Here is a 21,441-nt window from a genome sequence, read left to right as displayed (position 1 = left end):
TTCTGTTTAGAATAATACTTGAAAAGCCCAAACATTCTGGATCGAGTTACAGCGCTATAATTTATCCAAGAGGCATGACCGCACTGTTTTTTTATGACTGTTGTTTGTAGTACATATCTGAATTCGATAGTTGAACTCAGTTTATATGGGGAAAGGATTGCTTTGAAGAAGAAAATGTTTAGTGCAATATTTAAGATCTTAGTAAATACCAATTTACAATATCAAGCATTTTTGCTGAAGCTTTTGGTCTCCCTACATTCATTAGAATCATGCATCATCTTCATGTCACTTGTTAATTAGTTTGTGATTATTTTTTTGCAGTTTTGTTTACAAATAAACTATACTTTTCAAGTTTGGTATGCAACTTTCATATTTTTCCAATGTTCTTAACTTATTTAGAATAATACAGCTTCCGATCCCTAATTCTATTTGTTCATAAACTCGATTCTGTCTTAAACAGCTTTATATAGTGATATCAAAAACCCAGGAGGGCGATGAGATATCTCTAATTACTAATACAAAAGGGTCAGGTTGGCACTCCCAGATTTCATTTTCTATTTCTGGGCTGCTATGGCTCAAAGAAGGTATTGTTTGAGAACGGAAATATCCTCAGATCGCTTACTCCCTATGTTTACGTGACTCTAGGGTCAGACTCCAATGGCTATTTCACGAAACATTGTGCCCCTAACTATTTTAAAAGATTATTATTCAAAGTGATAAAAGCTGTAAGATATATATGAGAGAAATGGTGCAGTCTGTACGAAATACCATCTATTAATAAATATACGCCACCCTTGGCCATTCCTTTTTTCTGGATTTATTCAGGGACAGTATTTCTAGTATTTAGGCATCCCTGGGATTGAAGAATGGATGCCAACTATTTTTAAGTGGGGTTTTAAAACATTCGGAGACTTGCAGGAAGAGTTTAAAATCTCAAGAAGCCATTTTTTCAAATACCTATAAATTGGAGATTTGTTTTTAAATTAGGATAAGGAAAAAATAGAAATGAATACGATTTTGAGATAACTGTACATTTATTCATATATTTGCAGAGTTTTATAAAGCGCGAGCATGACCCTTACGGGTATCAAAGCACTGTATACATACCAGTCAGGTCATACATAACAGGTAAAATGCAGGTAAAATTCAAGGAAAGAAATGTAGGGAGCGATGCAAAACGCAGAAACAGATAGAGTAGACCACAAAGGCTTGGTAGAATAATGATCCGGGTAAGTCCATGCGACAAAGATCAAGCTGAGTGACTAAAGATAACTAGTGGAAGCTTTCTTACTTATTTTTTGAAGAAGATAGAGGAGGGGGTTGTCCTAATTTCTAGGGGGAAGTGTGTTCCTTATTCTTGGGGCTAGCCTACAGAATGAGTGGTTGTAAGTCTTCTTTTTGTTGAACGTCTGTGGCTTCAGCAGCAGGGAGTTAGAGCCTCTTGAGGAGCGACTACCACGCAATAGTTAAAGTTGTTTGGCCAGGTAGGCAGGTGTGCTGTGGTGGATGGCCTTATGAGTCATGCAAGATTTCTTCAATTGGATTCTAGCTTCAAACTGGAGCCATTTTTAGATGGTTGAAGTCGGAGGATTATGTGGTTGAATCTCTTGGATCCTGAGATGAACCTAGCAGCTGAATTCAGTGAGGTTTGTAGTGGGGCCCGCCTTATTGTGGGTAGGCCTTCCAGAGCCGTGCTTCCGTAGTCTAAAAGGGAAATGACCAGGGATTGTACAGCTAGTTGAAAGTCAGCAGTGGGTAAGAACGATTTGATTTTCCCCAGTATATTTAGTTGATAATGAAATAGAAACAAAGATTAGAGATGTTTATAATCTCCTTCTTGAAAATCTTGATGATGATATGACTCGAATGTCCAGTAAATGGACAGAAAAACTGGGTGCTGAAATATGAGTGCAAGGTGTACACAATGTTGTCATCTAGATATGCTAGATATCTGCAACTCTACATTTAAGTCAGTTAATTTATGCTTACTACAGTTTGACGTGTTGAATAGACTTTACTGTATTCCCTAGAGGAAGCCTAAAAGGCCAATTGGAAGGGGCCGATCACATATATATGTTTGTCAACTGTAAAAAGCTGTACTACTTGTGGACGAAGATAACAAAAGCAGCATCTAGTCCAACCCAGAAAATGCGGTAATCTCCATCAAAAACATAATGTTTGAATTAAATAGAAATGTTGGGTTTAGGTTGTTTTTTACCAGTCTTGAGGTGTTGGGATGGTTCCCGGCTTCAGTTCTTGTAAGTCCTAGTTTGGCTGACATAGGGGCGACCCCTTCCGGTAGCCATGGTGCTGCCGACAATGCAAGCCTAAGCTGCCAGTGCCCTCCAGAAGGAGTCCCGAGAGGAAAAACCCCGGAGGGAAAAAAAACTCTGATGTTGATGATGAGACTCCAGGAAAGAAGGAGAGGACAAGGAGCCCGAAAACACTGGAAAACCAGGAGCCCAAAAAGGAACCAGGAGAAGACTGGAAGACAAGTTGGAACAAAAGATGCAAGGGGAATAAAGCATCAACGAAGGGAGGAATCACCAAAAGAGGAGCCACAGAACCAACAGGAGCGAGGGCGCACCAGCAGGAACCAACAGGAGTGAGGACACACCAGCAGGAACAAGGAGTGTTGCAATGCAAGGAAGGAAAGGTTCTGATCCCTTATATACAGAAAAAACAGGAAGTGACATACAGGAACAGAAAGTGCAATACAGGAACAGGAAGTGACAAAACAGGAAGGAGAGGTGTAGCCATCTTGGATAGGGAAAGGAGTGAAGTGTAATAATATGGCCCCCAAGGAAGGGGGATCACCAGACGCCCACACCAGGTGAATGTAATGTCCCAAGATGCCTCGGGAATCAGATGGGCCACTGTGCAAGTATGTGGCGTGCCTGAAAACCAACAGGCATTGCGGGTGCTCTCAGCGACACCGTTGAAATGGCCACAGCAGGCCGCGATGCTGTACCGCGGTGCCCCCGAAGATGAGGGAGGGGCGCTGTGCGCCACGGCCGGCGAAGAGGAAATGGGTGGCGTCGCGAGTAGGCCCGCAGAGTAACAAGAAATGTAGATTAAGAGAAGGCCTCATTTATATTTACTGCTATAACTATTGCTCTGATATGTATAGCACAGTGTTGGATTAACTCTATACCACCGATCGGAACATTGGAATGTTAAGAGCTCTATTGAAGACAATGGAGTGGCTCAGGACTTATAATGACTGGTATAAGCCTTCTGCTCCAACTTTCCAATGTCTGTCCTCCTTTTTGAACATTTTGCTATCAGTGGGTCGAATGTTCAAATAGCCTTACCTCTCTGTCTTAGACTATAGCGGTTGTTAAAGGCCCTCTTACTCATTATAGGACCTCGCCTGCGGCTTGGGCCTATAACTCAGTTTCAGGACCTTCCATAACCGGCATAGCCCTCAGCAATGGGCTGTAAGGCTATAATATAGATATATGGGAGGGGTCAATTGTGGCATCATTACGAACTTGAAAGAGCAGTCCAACAAGTGAGTGAGGAGGATGGAAAGTAATAGATTTTTAATAACATGGGGACCTCTTCTGGTAAGTTGTATTAAAGTTAGATTGGACCAAAAAAACTAGTTGTGATATGAAGCATAAAACTATGTATAAGTATTTTGGATATTCACCTCAGCTGGAACGCACTTGATGCTTAAGTGATTGTATATATGCATATCTATACTACTATTATAAAGGAAGAACTTTGAACCTTTGAGGCGGGTAAACTCGGGAACCACAGCGCCAATCCACACACCGATACATCGTTGTAATCGTCAGGGTGTGCAGATGGACATAGGCTATATAAACGTAATAAATGTACGTTATTTAAACAATTTACCGAAAAAAAATTAGTCCCTTGGAAGAAGCGCCGGCCGCGATGTGCGTGCCCGACGTGAGGAGCGCGGGGACGAACGACGTCCAAGAGCGCGAGGAGGACCGGTGGACATGGCGCGGGGAGGAGCGGTGAGGAGCGGCGGACAGGCGGTGAGGAGAGGCGGACAGGCGGTAAGGAGCGGTGGACAGGCGGAGAGGAGCGGTGAGCAGCGGATGAGGTAGGTTATTTATTTATTTATTTAGGAGCGGTGAGCGGCGGAAAAATGAAGCAAAAATGAAAATCGTGAGCAAGAGGAAGCAAACGGAGCATTGCAAAAGTGAGCCAAACGGTGCATTACAGGAGGAAAAAGTTACGTGTGCAGGTTACAAAAGCGTAGAAAGTAAACATAGAGGTATAGGAGGAAAAAGTGACGTGTGCAGGTAGCAAGAGGAAACAAACGGAGCATTAAAAAAATGAGCCAAACGGTGCATTACAGGAGGAAAAAGTTACGTGTGCAGGTTAAAAAAGCGTAGAAAGTAAACAGAGGTATAGGAGGAAAAAGTGACGTGTGCAGGTAGCAAGAGGAAGCAAACAGAGCATTAAAAAAGTGAGCCAAATGGTACATTACAGGAGGAAAAAGTTACGTCTGCAGGTTACAAAAGCATACAAAGTAAACATAAAGGTATAATACTGCAATATATGGAGGAAGGCTCCGGGGAACCACAGACAACATTGGGGTGGGCGGGGGCCCTGAAGCCTAATTGCTCCCGGACAACGTCGGGACGGGCTTCTAGTTTACTAAATAAAAAACATAAAACATATGATTGAGATGGACCTCCTTGTATAAGCTCTAGGCTTTGCAAGCTTCCCCAATCATTGTAACATTTTTCTTCAATGTAAACATTTAGCATTGTTAGGAAAGTTATAATAAATTGCTGTTTTAATAAACATTGTGTTTGACACTAAAAGAACATTGGCTGCATATTCTGTACAGTGTTTAATATACCTAATAAATTAAATGCTATATACTAAAATAAATAAGTTTTTGTCATGCAACTTTTCTCCGTAAAAAGGGGCTAAATGTTGAGGGCCAGTTGTACAAGTAACTAGAGAACAAGCAGCATGTCCTGAATGAGTTCCGCCTGAGGATGGTCTTATCCAGTGTATTTGCTTTCCTGAGCTCATAAGAGTATAAGCCACCATTATGAGTTAAGGGATGCTTTTGAAATAGATTTTCCTGAGAAAAAACCATGATGGAGCTGTCTCGCTGATGGGCATACCTTGAATAACAATATTACACAGTTCAATGGACAATCGTAAATTAGATATTGCAAGAGGCCTTCTATTTAAACATTAACACGCAATGGCAATTGCAATATGTCTGGCTTTAAAGGAATGTTGTTTGGTAATGTAAAGCATTACAAGTAAATAGCATGGAAATGGATATGTATTTGAGTGGAAGCAAATAACTGTAGAATAATATTGGTGTAAGTTAAATGGCCAGGTGACAGTTACATTTTACTTCCCTTGTCAGCTTTGTTCACATGAAATTAAATCTAACTTTTGGATTTTGTTTTTTCTCCTAACTGCAGGTGGTCCGTGACCAGATATCGCATTGTACGGTAAAGCTACGGCAGACTACTGGGTTGATGGAGTACTGCCTCGAGGTCATCAAAGAAAATGACCCCAGTGGCTTTCTGCAGGTTAGTGTGCAGTTACTACATTTTAAGCATTACTGCAGTGTGACTGAAGGGACAGAAATGTGGCTATATATAGAGCCAAAGTTATATATATATATATATATTTATTGTAAAACAAACAATCCACAATCGGTGCGCACTTCATTCCGCTGGTGCCTATGTCGAGATTGGACCATACCTCGCAATTATGTCCCAAAACAAGAATTCCATGGCACTCCAGAAGTTGTAGTTTTAATTGCTTTTATTAAAGCCTAGTGAACACCACCATCACTACCACCAACGTTTCAGCCAAGAGATGGCCTTTGTCACGGTTACGCAAGTCCCTTTTCTCTTTCACCCTTTATAGTGTTACATTCGATACCCAGTTTGATGCATTCTCGGATATATAGCTTTCTGAAAGCACAGTCATATTATCTATTTGGGTCGTTTCTTTTGCATGTTTAAATTTACATTATATACTATATTTATGATAACCAATCACCGTTTCATTTAAATTACATTTCCTCTCGGTTTGTACCGATATGCTACATTGGTAGCACTATTTGTCCTCTTCGGAAGCGTATTTTGGAACATTTGAAGCAATCCATAACAAGGACATGAACTATGCCATATCTAAATATCTGCACACCCAACACCGAACCAATTGGGAAAACATCAAGTACTTTGGAATTGCAACAATCCCATACCATGAAAGAGGCGGCAATCGAACTTTAAAGCTGAGAAGATTAGAGTCACGCCTAATAATCAAATTTAAAACAAAGGCTCCTTTTGGGTTGAACGGGGACGAAGAATTGGATGTACATTTATAGAATAAGCTGTCTGTTTATTCTTTGGGCACTAGGCCCGTGATTGAGAGCAGCAGGAGATCCTGTTCATCAAATAGCATATCAATACAAACCGAGAGGAAATGTAATTTAAATGAAACGGTGATTGGTTATCATAAATATAGTATGTTTAAGTGTCCATGGGATTGTGCCAGTGGCAGCTCCTTCATTAGGTGCTTTGGGGCTCAGCCTCACCAATTTTACAGTCACCACTCCCTGCCTTCCCCTCCACACTCACCAATTTTACACAGTCACCACTCCCTGCCTTCCCCTCCACACTCACCAATTTTACACAGTCACCACTCCCTGCCTTCCCCTCCACACTCACCAATTTTACACAGTCACCACTCCCTGCCTTCCCCTCCACACAATCCTTCTCTTCTGCCTGCTGCTTATGTGCTCAATGACTGAGCCCTGCACAGTTCTGTTTTACTCATGGCACATTTAAGCGAATTGACTAACTTTACGCCCTTTGCTTAAGTGTACAGTAATTAACACGTTTCCTGCACATGCAAAGGGCAGCATGAGTGTTTTCCCTAAATCACACAGACAGATGGTGGGGGTGGGGGTGGGGGTAAGGAGGGCATCCCGGGCTTCATTAGAATCAGATACTTACTCCCCACCACTATCAAAGTTCACCAGCCACCACTGGGTTGTACCCTTTGACTAAAGATGGCCAGGCAGTGTTATGGATCTACGCTGAGAGATGCCCATGGGTGTATTCTATGCATGACGGTCGAGGCTCATTGAAAGCACCATGGGGCCTTATTTATGAAGGCCTTGCGCCGCCTGTGCGTCACTTTTAACATGGGAAAAAGTGACGCACCGGTGGCGCAAGGCCTTCATAAATAAGGCCCCAAGATTTTCATCTACTGGAAAAGGTAGACAGATAGTCTCCACGGAAGATACGTCGATACTGGATAGAAAAGTTCTGCAACCCCCTTCCACCAGGGCTCCCTGCACGGCACTCTGCAGCAGTGAAAGGGAAGTGAAACATTCACATTACCCGCCTGCTTAGAAACAGCTGGTGCAGAGCCTTCCCAAGACCCATCACTTAAAAAAAAAAATGTTATTTGTATAGCGCTTTTGTCAACACACTTCCAAAAGAACGTTTAGATATAGCTTGGTCGCCTTGCCTGCGACAGTAGGCGCTATATAAATGCAATTACAATACGTTATTATCCTGTCTCACTTTTTCATTATTTTGTCAATCTTTGAAGGAACAACGCTGCATCGATCGTGCCAAGGCTTATTGAGATAGTCTGGTCTTGCTAAGCTTGTTTAATCATTACAGTCCTGCGCGTAATTTTTGAGCAGTGCAGTTTCACAACAGGAGGTTGTGGCAAGCGGTGCAGGCAGCCTAATATATATGAGGTACACTGCGGACACATACATGATTTCTGGGCGTATAACATTAAATACATACAGTCAGTGCAACATTTAAGGAGCTTTCAGTTTACCCCTAAATGACACCTTCGGGTAAAGTCCGCGCTATATAAAAACGCATAAAATAAATAAATAAATAAATGTGGACGACACAATCGTATTTGGCTCTTCATGGAATGCACAGACTACCACTAATGCGACAGTGACACCTAGTGGTCACTCGGTTACATGACAGTGGCTCGAACCTAGCAGCTCTTTAGGATTCATGTGAAAGGGCCAGTGAGGCGGTGGGGGGAGAAGGGGAGGGGGCAGGGGGGCAGTGCGATACAGATTTGCAGAGAACAAAACACACACCAAGACATTATAATAATAATAAGTTATGTTCCGTGTGCATAAAAGAAAAATTAAATGACTGAAACAACTAAGCCTTCAGGTTAAAAAGACAGACCGTAGAAAATATGCAAAAATAATACGAACACTTTCATGGAATTCACAATGTTAGTTGGTGAGAAAATTGTTGTCTGTTTGGCAATTCCTCCGGCTATGAGAATCCGAATAGGGATTTTGGAGGCCGATGTACTATGCAATTTTGCGATCGCAAACGTTGCAATTCGTAAAATCGCATGGGATGCTACTGTTAAATGGCTGTTTCCAAGACACAAACCACGGGGCAGATTTACAATTACTGGCGCATATCAGCAGGGATGCGCCAGTAATTGTGCGCCGCATCTCCGCCACCCTTGATGCGCCGCATTTACAATGTGGCGCACCATGGGTCAAAAACGGCACAGATGCGTCACGCATCTGTGCCGTAAAAGCGGCGCATTGCTGGAGTTGCGTCGCAAGCACGACGCAGCTCCAGCAATGATCAGGGGCGCCCTATGTGCACAATGCTGCATCAATCCTTACGCCTGCTTCAAGCAGGCGCAGGGTTTTGACGCAGCATGGGCCCAAAAGTGACTAAGTGAAATCTTGTAAATTTCACTAAGCCACTTTTGGGAGGCCTTCCTGCGCCTCCCGGAATGCCTCCCCCTGCCATGGTACGCCTCTTCTGGCGCAGGGCTTTACAACGTGACGTATCTGGGAGATGCATCACGTTGTAAATACCCCGCACCATGGCGTATGTTTTGCGTCGCCGCTGCGCCACAAAAGTGATGCAACGGCGGCGTAAAAGCGGCACAAGGGGCTTGTAAATCTGCCCCCACATATTTTTAAAGTTGATGGCTCGATGTGTAGGTTTATGTATTTTAAATGTATTTTATTGTGTACTACATTCCTTCCGTATGATTTGGTTTGGTGTGTCTCAATGGTTTCAACCACAGGTCCAGTTTCAAACCATTGACTAGTTACTGACTCCTTGAAGGAGGTGGTAACCGATTCCCTTTGGGAATCCTGTTTGCAAACATCAATGGAGGTAGGCAGGGCTCCAGGGGACCACTGCTTGCCCTCCTTGATGTTTTCACAAATGAGAAGAGGTTTTCTTTTCTAAAGTAGTACTGGTTCACTTAAGGAACTCAGCCCGCTTTAAAAACAAAGCGCTTCCCATTTTAGAATGCAAACTGAGGGGTGGCGGTCTGCTGTACCTTGCAGGCCATCCTCCTTGTATTTGTAGCCAATCACAGGAAGTTGCAAATTACGATCTACCTTATTAGTATTCATTAGACAGGTCATTCTGCGACCCCCTGCAAATGGTGACTTTGCAAGCTGACCTAAAAGTACATATATTGGTTTGCAAAGTCATAGCCCATTGGCAAAAAGTCAGTGCAGTATTTGAGACCTCTTTTTGCGAATAGGCTCTTAGTACATTTAGACTATAGTTTGGTACAGCTTACGCATTTGCTTTAAAATGTAAAATCTAGCTTCTTTATGTTGATCAGCAGGCTTTCCACGGATCCCTCACTTACCTCCTTTACACACGTCTTCTTCAGCTCCTCATTCAGAGTGCCATACATATCATCTTATGAACTTCCTCCAAAGTCTTCATTGAACAAAAATCTGACCTGTACTTTCCTACTGCTTTGCAAAAGCCAACAGATATGCAAGATTCCAACTCGTTCCTGTAGCCATGCTGCTCTGACATGCCCAAACTGGAAACTACCAGGAGGATTCCCTGACAAACTTCACCGTAAGGTTTGTGTAGGTCAGGGCACATTCCTTCTTGTGTTTGGAGTTGGGGGTCCATAGTTGTGCTGAAAATCAATAACAGATAGACGAGTTCCTGGTTTGATAGGTGCTCTTCCAAGTTCTTGTTATGAAGTCTCTCCCTAGACATCATTGTCTGATCCGAGATATGATTGATTTTATGCCAGCCTATTACATCCCTTTTGTGACCAGACAGTATTCTCTTCTGTGCCTTTTTCATTAATGTCTCACACCAAACTGTAAAACCTGAAGAGCAGATGGTCTGGAGATGCTTCTGAATGCCAGCTGTGTACACAACTTCAGCATGGCCCATCTGAGTGTTGGTGATACTGTTTTTAGCCTGGCTTTCCAAATCTAGGAGTAATCCCTCTTCTTGCAGAAATCTGTACACATTCAGCACAATCAAGTAACAGCATATAGTAAACCTCTCAGAAGAGCATTGAAAGAAGCATAAGGTGTTGTACATGACATGGGGGCTCAGGCTGCACTTTGTACTTCATCCACTATCATTGTGCACTGGCAGAGGAATTGAGAGCTTGATAAATTTGACAGGACACAAACCACAAGTCCCAACTTCTTAATGATTCAGTGGCAACAGGGTTTTTGTTAATTCCTATTAGTCGTATGGAAATTCGCATGTTACTTCCTATTATATATCCTACATGCAAAACAAGAAAATACATACAGGATACACTGGGTCACCTGCTCCCAAGAAGCCCCCAATAGATTTGTTTCTCGACCAGTGTTCCAAGAAAATCAGCAGGGTGGGAATGCTTCTTAAATTGGGCCCACATGGTCTTCTTTTAAGGCTGAGTCTTTGAAGCAAACCTAGGAAACCCACAATAGCAGGAAGTAGCTGGTGGTCTTATTCCACTTAGGCCAAGGATTAGAAGGGGGTGGTATAAGGTGTGGTATTAACAACAACCCAATAAATATTAATACCATGGGACATGCTAAATGCATCATATTTCGAAATGTCCCACAAAAATGGGGAATTACTGGTGGATTTCGTGTGTGCATACCCAATTGTATGTATTAGAATATACCAATTTTTTTGTACCAGGTAACTGTTTTGCACGCTTGACCTGCCACAATGTACATGGGGAAAATTGCAGGATGTATGGTAATAATTGCGTCACTCAGAAAATATGATCTCTGCGCAACTTACTGCCACCTCATGATCAGGGCCTTAACTTATTTAAATGAGTACATTAAAAAATCCCATCAAGATCCTGTAAACTTTCTGTTGGTTAAGAGCTCTCAGAAGGCTGTGTTAAGGTTTCTATTAGTTAAGAGCTCTCAGAAGGCTATACTAAACTTTCTATTGGTTAAGAGCTCTCAGAAGGCTGTGTTGAGGTCTCTATTAGTTAAGAGCTCTCAGAAGGCTCTGTTAAACTTTCTGTTGGTTAACAGCTCCCAGAAGGTTGTGTTAAGCTTTCTACTGGTTAAGAGCTCTCACAAGGCTGTGTTAAGCTTTCTATTGGTTAAGAGCTCTCACAAGGCTGTGTTAAGCTTTCTATTGGTTAAAAGCTCTCAGAAGGCTGTGTTAAACTTTCAATTGGTTAAGTGCTCTCACAAGGCTTTTTTAAGCTTTCTATTGGTTTAGAGCTCTCACAAGGCTGTGTTAAGCTTTCTATTGGTTAAGAGCTCTCAGAAGGCTGTGTTAAACTTTCTGTTGGTTAACAGCTCTCAGAAGGCTGCGTTAAGCTTTCTATTGGTTAAGAGCTCTCACAAGGCTGTGTTAAGCTTTCTATTGGTTAAGAGCTCTCACAAGGCTGTGTTAAGCTTTCTATTGGTTAAGAGCTCTCAGAAGGCTGTGTTACACTTTCTGTTGGTTAACAGCTCTCAGAAGGCTGTGGTAAACTTTCTCTTGCATGTGATTACCCTTTCTCCCTACTTGGGCAAGAAGAAAGGAGACATTTAAAATGGACAAAAGTAAGAATGTTGGACAGTGTGTAACCTTCTGTCTGCCTTCCTGAAGCTAAAACACAATAACTATCCTTCTCAATGTATAAGTGCAACCTGCCTTCATGCTGCTTTTGGTACTAGAGCTACAATGTTTTTTTTTTACAAAGGAGTGTGCTTAGCAAAAGCATTACACAGCAGCTTTTAGCAGAGGCTCCCCCCCAAAGGGCGCCTCATGGGCTGGTGCCATAACGACCGACAGAGACCTGAAAAAGCCAGTTTGGGTCGCCTCAGCATGCTCAACAAGGGGAAGTCTCCTCACTACCCCTCGCCGGTCAAGAATGCGTGCCAAAGTAAACACGAAAATAATTGGCCAATAGGTGGCAGGGTGATGTTTTGAACTCCCCAATGGGGGGACGCCGCCACATACCAGAGGGGGACAATGGGGGGTTATAAGCACACCACTGCACCAGCACAGGTTACTTTTGGAAGCTGGGGGCAGCGAGCAGATCAACTTTAAAGACCCACCCCATCCGCACCGAGCAACAGCATTATCGCAGTGCTGGACGAAATGTAAGGAGGATAAGAAGGGGTACATTTGTTGGTAAGGAGGCACACCTGCTGAGCGGTGTACAGGAGGAAGGCCGCTCACCTGGGAATACCTTACGGCAGGGGGAGTAGGCTGGAAGAGGGGAGCAAGCAGATACGGTGCTCGCAGCCCAGACCAGCCCGATGGCAGGGCACAAAATTGACAAACAAGGTAGCAAGTTGGGGCCTAACTCCATGGAGAGGCTACCCCCCTCCCCACACAATCGGTGTGTAAACCAACAGAGAACTTTATGACCCCATAAAACGGCATGTATGATGCCTAAACAAACTAATAGATGTCACAGGTAAGGCAAGTGATTGTGATATTTCAGAAATGATTTATGACCTGTCAGTTGTTTTGAGTTAGCCTGTCACGTGATTTACGAGCTTGTCAAAATTATTTATGCCTGCTAACTGCACTGAATAATGAACTGGTATGTTTATGATTTATTAGCTTGTCAAAAATGGTTTATGACGCTGATTTATGGCCTCCTCATATTCGAGTTATGAATGCGGTACTGTAATGAAAAAAGTATTTCATACATGCAAAATAAACTGTGGCCAACATCTACCACAAGAAACAAGACTCAACACGTGTTTGGCAAACTTGGTTGGAATGTATGTAAAGAATGACATGCCTGACAGTTTTTTGGAGTGGGTCCAGTGCAGGGGTTAGTGAAAAAAGTCTAACCCTTAGCGTTGTGCAAATGTAAAGTTTATTAGTGGCATTTTGCCATTCTTTTGTGTATCCATCCAACAGGAGTTTAAGAAATGTATTTCATTAAACAAAGAAATAATATTTTTTTTACACAAAACGTGTATTTATAAATGTTACTGTGAGGCATTACACTAAGAGCATACTTTATTCAGGAAAATAAACTAACTTCGCACAAAAAGTTGGGGAGCATTCATTCTTAATTATTTCATATTTTGTCTCTTGATATAGGGGGGTTTGGGGCGTGTTGGTGAACGCATTAAACCATAGTTTGCATACTGGCTTGATTTTTCTGGGATCTTGGCCAGTATTTTATAAAATATCGAAAGTGCATACAGGCTGGGAAGTACCTGGGCTAAGTACTATGGAAAAAGTCCCGCATATGCTATGATTTTCTTTGGTGGTGTGATCTCTTTGCTTCAGTGCTGCTTTTCTATATGTGTAATCATTGCAGCACCATCTGATGCTGGAAGCATCTATCCGTCAAGTGTGATCTCTGAGACTGAATGCTTTTCTGCCATCAGATATCAGATGCTCTCATCCGGCGGGTACACCTAACAGAAGATCAGTGGGGCAAAGGGACCCTCACGCCCAGAATGACCACCGACTTTGATCTGAATTTGGACAGCGCGCCTCTCCTGCAGTCCATCCACCAGCTGGACTTTGTGCAGATGAAAGGTAGAGGCAGCTTTCCATTATAACAGAGATCAGTTCAGTTTAAAGCCCATGTTCGAAGGAGGCATGTTTAACAAGTAGAAAATGTTGTGTTATGTTCCTATATGGCTTATGTGTTATATAGGTCTAAAAGTGCACGTTCAGCGATGCTCCTGGCACCATGCAAACGTTTAATGAGAGAGCATGATTATGGCTAGACAGCCAAACTTAGCATGAGAGGAAACAGAGCTTCTGTGCACGTGCACGACATGTGTGCGCATACATGAATGGTGCTCATGTGGGATGTGGTGTGCAGACCTGAGCAAGTGAGTATACATGATCTGAGTCGCATACATAACCACCTATGTGTATATGAGCTAAGTGTGCATGCGTTTTCTAAAGCACAGAAATGAATGTATGCAGGTATGATGCTCTAGTGTGCATACATGAGCTGGTGTACATACACGATCTGAGGTGCTGAAATGAGCAAGTGAGCATTCATGAGATGAGTCGTATACATTAGTACTTATGCGTGTGTTAGCTAAGTGTGCATGTGTGAGCTGAAGCACATAAATGAGTCTATGCAGGTATGAGCGAGTTTGCATAAATCATCTGGTGTGCAGACATGAGCACCTATACATATATGAGCTAAGTGTGCATGCGTGAACTAGAGCACATAATAGAATCTATGCAGGTATGATGAGCTAGTGTGCATACATGAGCTAACTGCAAATACAAGAGCTGGTGTGTATCCGCAATCTGGTGTGCAGACATGAGCAAGTGAGCATTCATGAGGTGAGTCATATACATGAGCATGCGTGACTTAGCTAAGTGTGCATGCAGGAGCTAAAGCACATAAATGAGTCTTTGCAGCTATGCGCGAATGTGCTCTATGCGCGAATGTGCATAAATCATCTGGTGTGCAGACATGAGCAAGAGATCATTCATGAGCTGAGTCGCATACATGAGCACCTATGCGTATATAAGCTAAGTGTATATGCGTGAGATAGAGCACACAAATAAATCTATGCAGGTATGAGCCAGTGGTCATACATGATCTGGTGCGCAGACATGAGCTGTTAGTGAATGTTGATGCGGCTGCATTGTTGCACTATGAGGATATCTAGGGAATGTGTTTCTGCTTTGGGTTTTCTTAAGGTGTAGCACCCCTTGCAGAGAGCAGGACATTGTAAAACAAATGTGTTGCACATAAAAAAGAACCCGGTCCTACACCTCTGGGATAGCACTTTACAATGGCAAGTAAGCAGCTCTTAATTAGTGAAAACAATAAGTGCAGGGGCAGAAAGTCTTTCTCGAGATCCCATGGCCAGGGCTACCAAATGTCGGGACCTGCCAGTACCACTGCTACCTAGTTTTGAATCAACCTCATGCTCTTTCTTCCACCACCCTACACTCCTTGTCCCTTTATATCACTTTTGGGTGGTTTTTTCATTGCTGCATTCCTCCCTTTGTCACTGTTTTGCTGTCTCTTTATTCCTCCTTCCATGTCCTGTATTCATCTGTCTGTCTGTCTGTCTCTATCGCTCCTCTGAGTGTAATGATGACAAATTCAGGTCCTCAAACATGAGGGACGTTGCCCACCTCCTACAACAAGCAGCACAAACTAAGCTCTGTAGGGCTGGATATTTTGTCCAGCCAGAGCAGCGCTAAGGTAGAGGTGGGCGAGCCAGTAAAGGCTCGAGCAGGGCTCGTACGTGATTCACCGCCATGGCAGTGGCTCCGCCCAAGATCCTCTTGGACCCTCGAGCCCAATATGGGCCAAGCTTTCATGTGGCTTCTGCCTGCCACCTATTGACCAATAATTAAAAGTTAACTAACTGCTAGATAATAGGAGAGAAAAAGACATTCTCATCCTGTAGCCGAATTACACAATGTGAAAACAGAAAACCTGGGATGAATACCAGCTTCCCAACTTGACCAAATTGTGTGATCCTAGACAAATATTTTATTTAACCTTGCCAAAAAGCACATACAACGGTTGGCAGAAGTTAGATCAGCAACTGGAATGAGAGACAGTTCCAGATACAAAGTACAGAGCCACCGCAAAAGAAACTCACTGTCAGTTGAAACAATAAGATTTTAGCCACTTTCTGAAATGTAGTCAGAAGGTAAGGTTCAGCACAAAGTTGGGTTGGAAGAGAATTTAACTTTAAGCTGTGGCGACAGGAAAGGGTCTGACCGTTCTGGTCCTGGCAAACACCCCATGATGCTGAACACTGGAACCTAAACATACACCAAGCTAATTCTTTTGCAAGAAACTCAGGAAAATTGCTGATAAGGTGCTCTGTGTGTTAACACCAAGGCCTTCAAAATAATTATTTGTTTATAGATAGCCAGTGTAGTTGACATTAAACTGAGAAGTGTGCTCGCTCTTCTAGGTGTCTTCATAATAAGGTAGGGTTTTGCACCCGTTGTAATTGGTCAGTTAAGTACTTGAGTGACGCCAAATAAATCAAATTGCTGTAATCTGGTCTGCATTGTATAAGGGGTAACGTCTCCCCAAACACTCCCAATAAAGAGGCCACACAATATTGTATCGAGACAAATCAAACAAATAATTGCAAAAAACAGGAAACACGCCACAAGATCCTTGCATGACTGCAAAATGTAATGAAATGTGAGTAAACTGACATCGACCATAATGCATTACTGAGCGACTGCGGTAAATGTGTGAGTGCAACCACCCTTACGAGATACATAGAATGTTTCATTGGTAACTGTCAATAATAGGGATGCTTTTCACCTAGGCGTTCTGAGTGACATCAGATAAACAATGAGAGTGAAGCTCAGCTTGTCGGTGATATCACTCAGGACCCCCAGCTGAAATATATCGCCTCTTTTCACAGTTCCCCATCTTCTATTTAATGTTTTGCATAAGGGTAGAGGAGTCGGACATGGCAGACAGACATATCATCTCGGCTCCACCTTACATGTACTGTGCTGCCACCCACCTCCAACCCCTCTCATCCCTCACCTACCCCACCCAAATTTAAAAAGATGAAATACCTGGCATCCCTCACCATCCTCAACATTGCACACCCCCTAACCTCAAAATAGGTAGCACCTGGGGTCTTGATATACACTCCCACCATCCCCTGCATCTTTTACCCTCCCACCCAAATTAAAAAGGTAAAACCAAAAACAGGTGTGATGCCTTCCCCTCCAGACAAGTCTCTCTCCACTCCTCCCCCTCAAATATGAGGAAATTATACCTGGTGTCCAGCCACCCACTCTAATTATCTATTCCCAGTTCCCTCCCTCCCCATTGAAGCAGTGCATTCTGCTCTCCATGGATCAGAGAGCAACACAGGTACCACGCTAAAAGGCTGTCTCAAGGCTGTATCAGCGTAGCTTTGAAATTATTCTGTCGCCTGATGTGCATTGACAGGGTAAGGATGTGATAGGCAGAGGCAGAGCTCCATCCAGGATCTCCCGCCTCCTCAGGTCTGTGGAGACGGAAGGAGGCAGGAGAAGGCGGGGGGGACTGTTGGCTGCCTTTCTGCTGCTTTGCCCGGGTCTCTGGAGGCCTAGTTGAGTCATAAAACACAGAGGAAGCAAACTTCCCCCTCATGGTATCACAGCAGTGGGAAACAACGTTTGTTTCCCACTGCTGTGACAAAGGGCCTGATTAAGACTTTGGCAGTGTGGCAGCGGGCCGCCACGTCAGTGCCCCGCTGCCACACAGCCAAATCCATCCGCCCACCAGATGAGGAGTTTTCTCCTGGCCTGGCGGGCAGTGCTTTGAGAGTTCCAGGTGGTGAGACGTAGAAAGGCATCACAATGGGAATGCCAAAGCACGTTCCTGCCTGGCATGGATTGTGCATTCCATGCTGTGCAGGAACAGAGGGTGCATAGAGACAGGGGGGCACACCATGAGCCCCCTGTATGCACCCCCAGGCCCTGAGGAAAAAAGAAGCCCTGATGGCCCCCTTAGTTTCCTCACTGTCCCACTTTTCATAGAGGGCTCACCACCATGAAAACTGTGGTGGTGAGGAAACTTGTAATACGCTTGGTGGTATCGCAGCGGTACCACCTGTATATTGCTGCCTCAGACCACCCTGCCACAGCAGAGGGATCACAGATTACCGGCGTATGCTGCGGTCCAGTGGTGGTCCGACCACCACAGTTATAATACGGCAGTTGGATTACCGGTGCGGCGATTGCCGCACCGACACCAGTGCACCACCAAACTCGGAATTAGCCACAAAATTGTGTTCAGAACCCAGCATTCATGCTACTCGCTCTGTGCATCCTATATGAGGTGTCTCTTCTAGTGACGCATACCATTCAATGTGTGATATTTATACAGTAATATATAAACATCTTGTAAGCAAAATCAACTGTAAGAAATAGTTTCTTCTGAAGAATGGCAACAGTCAGGACCGAAGTTTACATAGGTTTACATATAAAATTAACTGAAATGCGAGTAAACTGATTCATGTCTACGACAAAGCAATTGTGGTAGCACTGGTGCAAAATATGTGTGCCACAAAAACGTGAAATGTTCTATATTTTGCCCCATAGTCTTAGATTTTTTTCCATCTTTCTCTTTCTGTCAGGACATACTTGCAGTTCCCAAACGTGATTACTACAAGCACGAGGCCTCTGTGTGAGCAAAGGCCCATTATAAAAATTTTAGATTTTCCTTACTCGTAGCCTAGAAAACAAAGCGCCCAAACTTTAGATACACGGACACTTTATGTAAAATCGGCATTTCGTAATTTTATATACAGCAAGACGTTTTAGTTAGACGATAAGTGCCTGAGCATGCGTTTCAAAGTAAAAGGTTTGGCAGAGGTGCGGAGATTGCCTCTCTCAATTTAGAATTCGAGCTCAGAGCCCTTCAGAAGAATTTGTAGTAATTCCCTACAAGAGAGAAATATGTCCTTACTAGACTGCCTTCTGAAAAATCAGCTGTCAAGTTTTAAACCGAGAGTGTCAGAAAAAGATACTTCATTTTAGTAACACTCCATCATCATGCTAATCTCAATGGAATTATTTTCCTTATTAGTGTATAAAATGTTGCGCTTTGATATGCTGCGAGTTATGAATAATTAATTCAGAAAAGGCATAAATCTGCATAGCCGTGGGAGTCTATCCCCAGCTGTCAGTCGCGGCGGGTTGCAGTAGAATGGCAAGCAGGGCTGACGTGGCCGCGCGCGCGTCACCGCGCCGCGGGCTGTGCTGTGACTCAGGGCGCGAGCGACAGTCATGCTGCGTAGTCAAACATGTCCCCATTGTGGCTCCAGCTATGAAATGCTGATTAGTTCATTATTTACAGGGCCATTTGCCCTCTCAATTAATCACCAGGGAAATGTGTTGAAAATGTACCCCCAGGTAAAGTTTTCGATTCTGGTTTGAATTGATTATTTATGCCACAGAAATGGCAAGAGAGACTTGTCGCCACGTGATTGAGCAGTTTGTGGAGCAGGCAACTGAATACAAGCGTGCACTGCTATGTTATTTCCTAGCAATGTGAATTTGTTTCTGTGGTGTGTCAGGATATTGACAGTCACATCAGGGATTAAGTTAAATTCAAGACCTGCATACCATTTATTAGAAATGTGAGTAGAGTAAAACAAGTACAAATACCCTTTTCACCAGATTTTCAGAAGATGCTTAAAAATGAGTTGACTCAGTAATAATGATAATAATAATAAAGCAGATTTGAAGAGTGCATGGCTACTTCATTGAAGTGTCCCAGTGCTAAAACTCTTCTCCAGCAGGCACTGCGCATGTGAGGGGATTAATAGCATGAGGTAAAGAACCAATTTTTTAACTGCTTCCTCAAGGAGGCTTTTTTTGAGGCAGGGAATTCCAGATCTTAGGATCCAGATAACTAAAAGGGCTGCCTCCAGTTCTAACTTTTTAGAATTTTGGAACAACAGCTAACCTGGCATCGGATGATCTTAAATTCCTAACTGGCACATAAAGTTTAATCAGAGATTAAAGGTACCACGGGCCAATGTTATATAATGCCTTATAGCAAAAAAAAGACCTTTAACGCCTTAACCGCGGTGGCGATTCCGCCGCGGTGCGGGCGTTCTAATGAGTGGGCGGGGCTGCGACAGCCGTTTGCCGTTCGCAGCACTGGGGAGGGAGTGCTCCCGAGCACGGAAGGGGTTGAGTCAAATCTTTTTTTGATAGGGGGTGTTAGACCTAGGGTATCCTAGACTACATAGGGTAGCCTGGCACAGTAGGGGGAACAGCTAAACTCCAAGGCGTTGGTTAAGTGCTTACAGAACCCACTCACAGTATCCCAATGATTAACCACTAAAAATAAAGGACACTACACCAATTTAGAAAAATACCAGTACCTTTTATAAAAGTTCTCTTTGATCTTTTCTTAGTCAAAAGCAGTTTACATTCAGTTCAGCATAAGTTTTCATATACAATTCACAATCTTCAACACTTTTCTCAATTCAGCGAAGATTAATCAAAGGTACATTACATTTGAGGTAAATCACCATCAGTTACATCAGTATTGCTTCCTCAATTAGCTAGTATAGAAGGGAAAATTCACTGTATAGGTTCAAGGCGCCACTTTACATAAACCTGGCATGTACATTACCCATCTGCACTCAGGGTCCAGAACAGCTCAACAGAATTCTACCCCCGGCAGCGTTCCTCACAAAGCTTGCAACCAGCTAGATGGCTAAAAGAAGACAAGGCGAATTAATTATGCTTTCTTTTGTCTATTCTACTACTATACCCCTCTTGGAATTGATCTGACTCAAAAGGGTTCACTGCCTGGAGGGGTTTTCAGGGTGAGCTTCTGATTGCTACTGGCACCCTGTAGCCCAGCTTTCAATACCCTTGCGCAAGGCTCCTGAACCCGGTGCTCCGTTTCCCTTCTAACTCCCCCCCAATATCTCAATGTTATACTCGGAGGGTTGGAAACCGAGTTCCTCAAGTTTCTGTTCCAAGCGGGATGACAGTTTTCAGTTACTCGCTCTAGCGGCTATTCAGGGGACACTGTTCGCCGGCTGTGCCGCCTCCCGCTTCCCCACGTTTTCCCCCGCTTACTTTCTCAGAAGAGAGCCACCCGGCTGGAGTTGCTCGCACGCTCCGGTGTCTGGTTCCGGCGCCGTAGATGAGGGCTCCGTGGGAGTTGGCGACGGGGGGAAAATAGAAGTTATTCCGGTCAAGGCTGCTCCACCGGCGAGTCTGTGACGGCGCTTCCACCTCCTTCCGCGCTCCCTCAGGCCAAAGCTCTGCCTCTTCCGACCAGCTGGCCTGGCTTCAGGCGCGCCTCCTCTGACGCCGCCGGGTTCCTCCCGTCTCCGGACTCCGCCTCTCTCTCAGCGACGACTCCTCCCGTCAACACACGGGACAGCTGGGCACTTCACTCGTTTCCGGACTCGCGTCAGGGTTAGGCTTGGTGACGGCGTCTCTCTCTCAGGTAAGAGCCACAGCCGATTCTACCGCCTTTCTCCTCAGAGTGTGTCCCAGACTCGAGTGCTGTAGTTGCGGCTGTCCTTACTCCTCGCCCCCGGATTCCTGGGCCAGGCAGCAGGTCTCTGGGTTGAAATTCACCTGCTCTGCACACAGCCTTCAGGGCGGGGCGGTCAGGTCACTCGGGGGTCACTCTACATAGAGTCACAGTGATTTGTAAAGCTTGGCACAGAGTCTCTGGTCACTTTTTATGAACGCCGTGACAGTGGGG

General features: G+C 44.0%; 1 protein-coding gene and 1 pseudogene across 6 annotated transcripts in view; one reads left to right on the top strand and one right to left on the bottom strand.

The window, feature by feature from the left end:
• The window catches only part of TRIM9 (tripartite motif containing 9), a 457,236-nt gene that overhangs the window by 285,055 nt on the left and 150,740 nt on the right, over positions 1-21,441 (top strand). For all 6 annotated transcript variants that reach the window (XM_086937313.1, XM_086937319.1, XM_086937316.1 and 3 more), the window contains exons 4-5: positions 5,433-5,543; positions 13,625-13,778. In XM_086937313.1, the coding sequence (XP_086793439.1) occupies positions 5,433-5,543; positions 13,625-13,778 (265 nt within the window). The remainder of the gene's footprint in view (positions 1-5,432; positions 5,544-13,624; positions 13,779-21,441) is intronic.
• On the bottom strand, positions 9,592-10,358 carry LOC147689827 (BRCA1-A complex subunit Abraxas 1 pseudogene; annotated as a pseudogene).

The sequence above is a fragment of the Lissotriton vulgaris genome, chromosome 9, assembly GCF_964263255.1.
Source record: "Lissotriton vulgaris chromosome 9, aLisVul1.2, whole genome shotgun sequence".
NCBI lineage: Eukaryota > Metazoa > Chordata > Amphibia > Caudata > Salamandridae > Lissotriton > Lissotriton vulgaris.
This window is presented reverse-complemented; position numbering and strand designations above follow the sequence as displayed.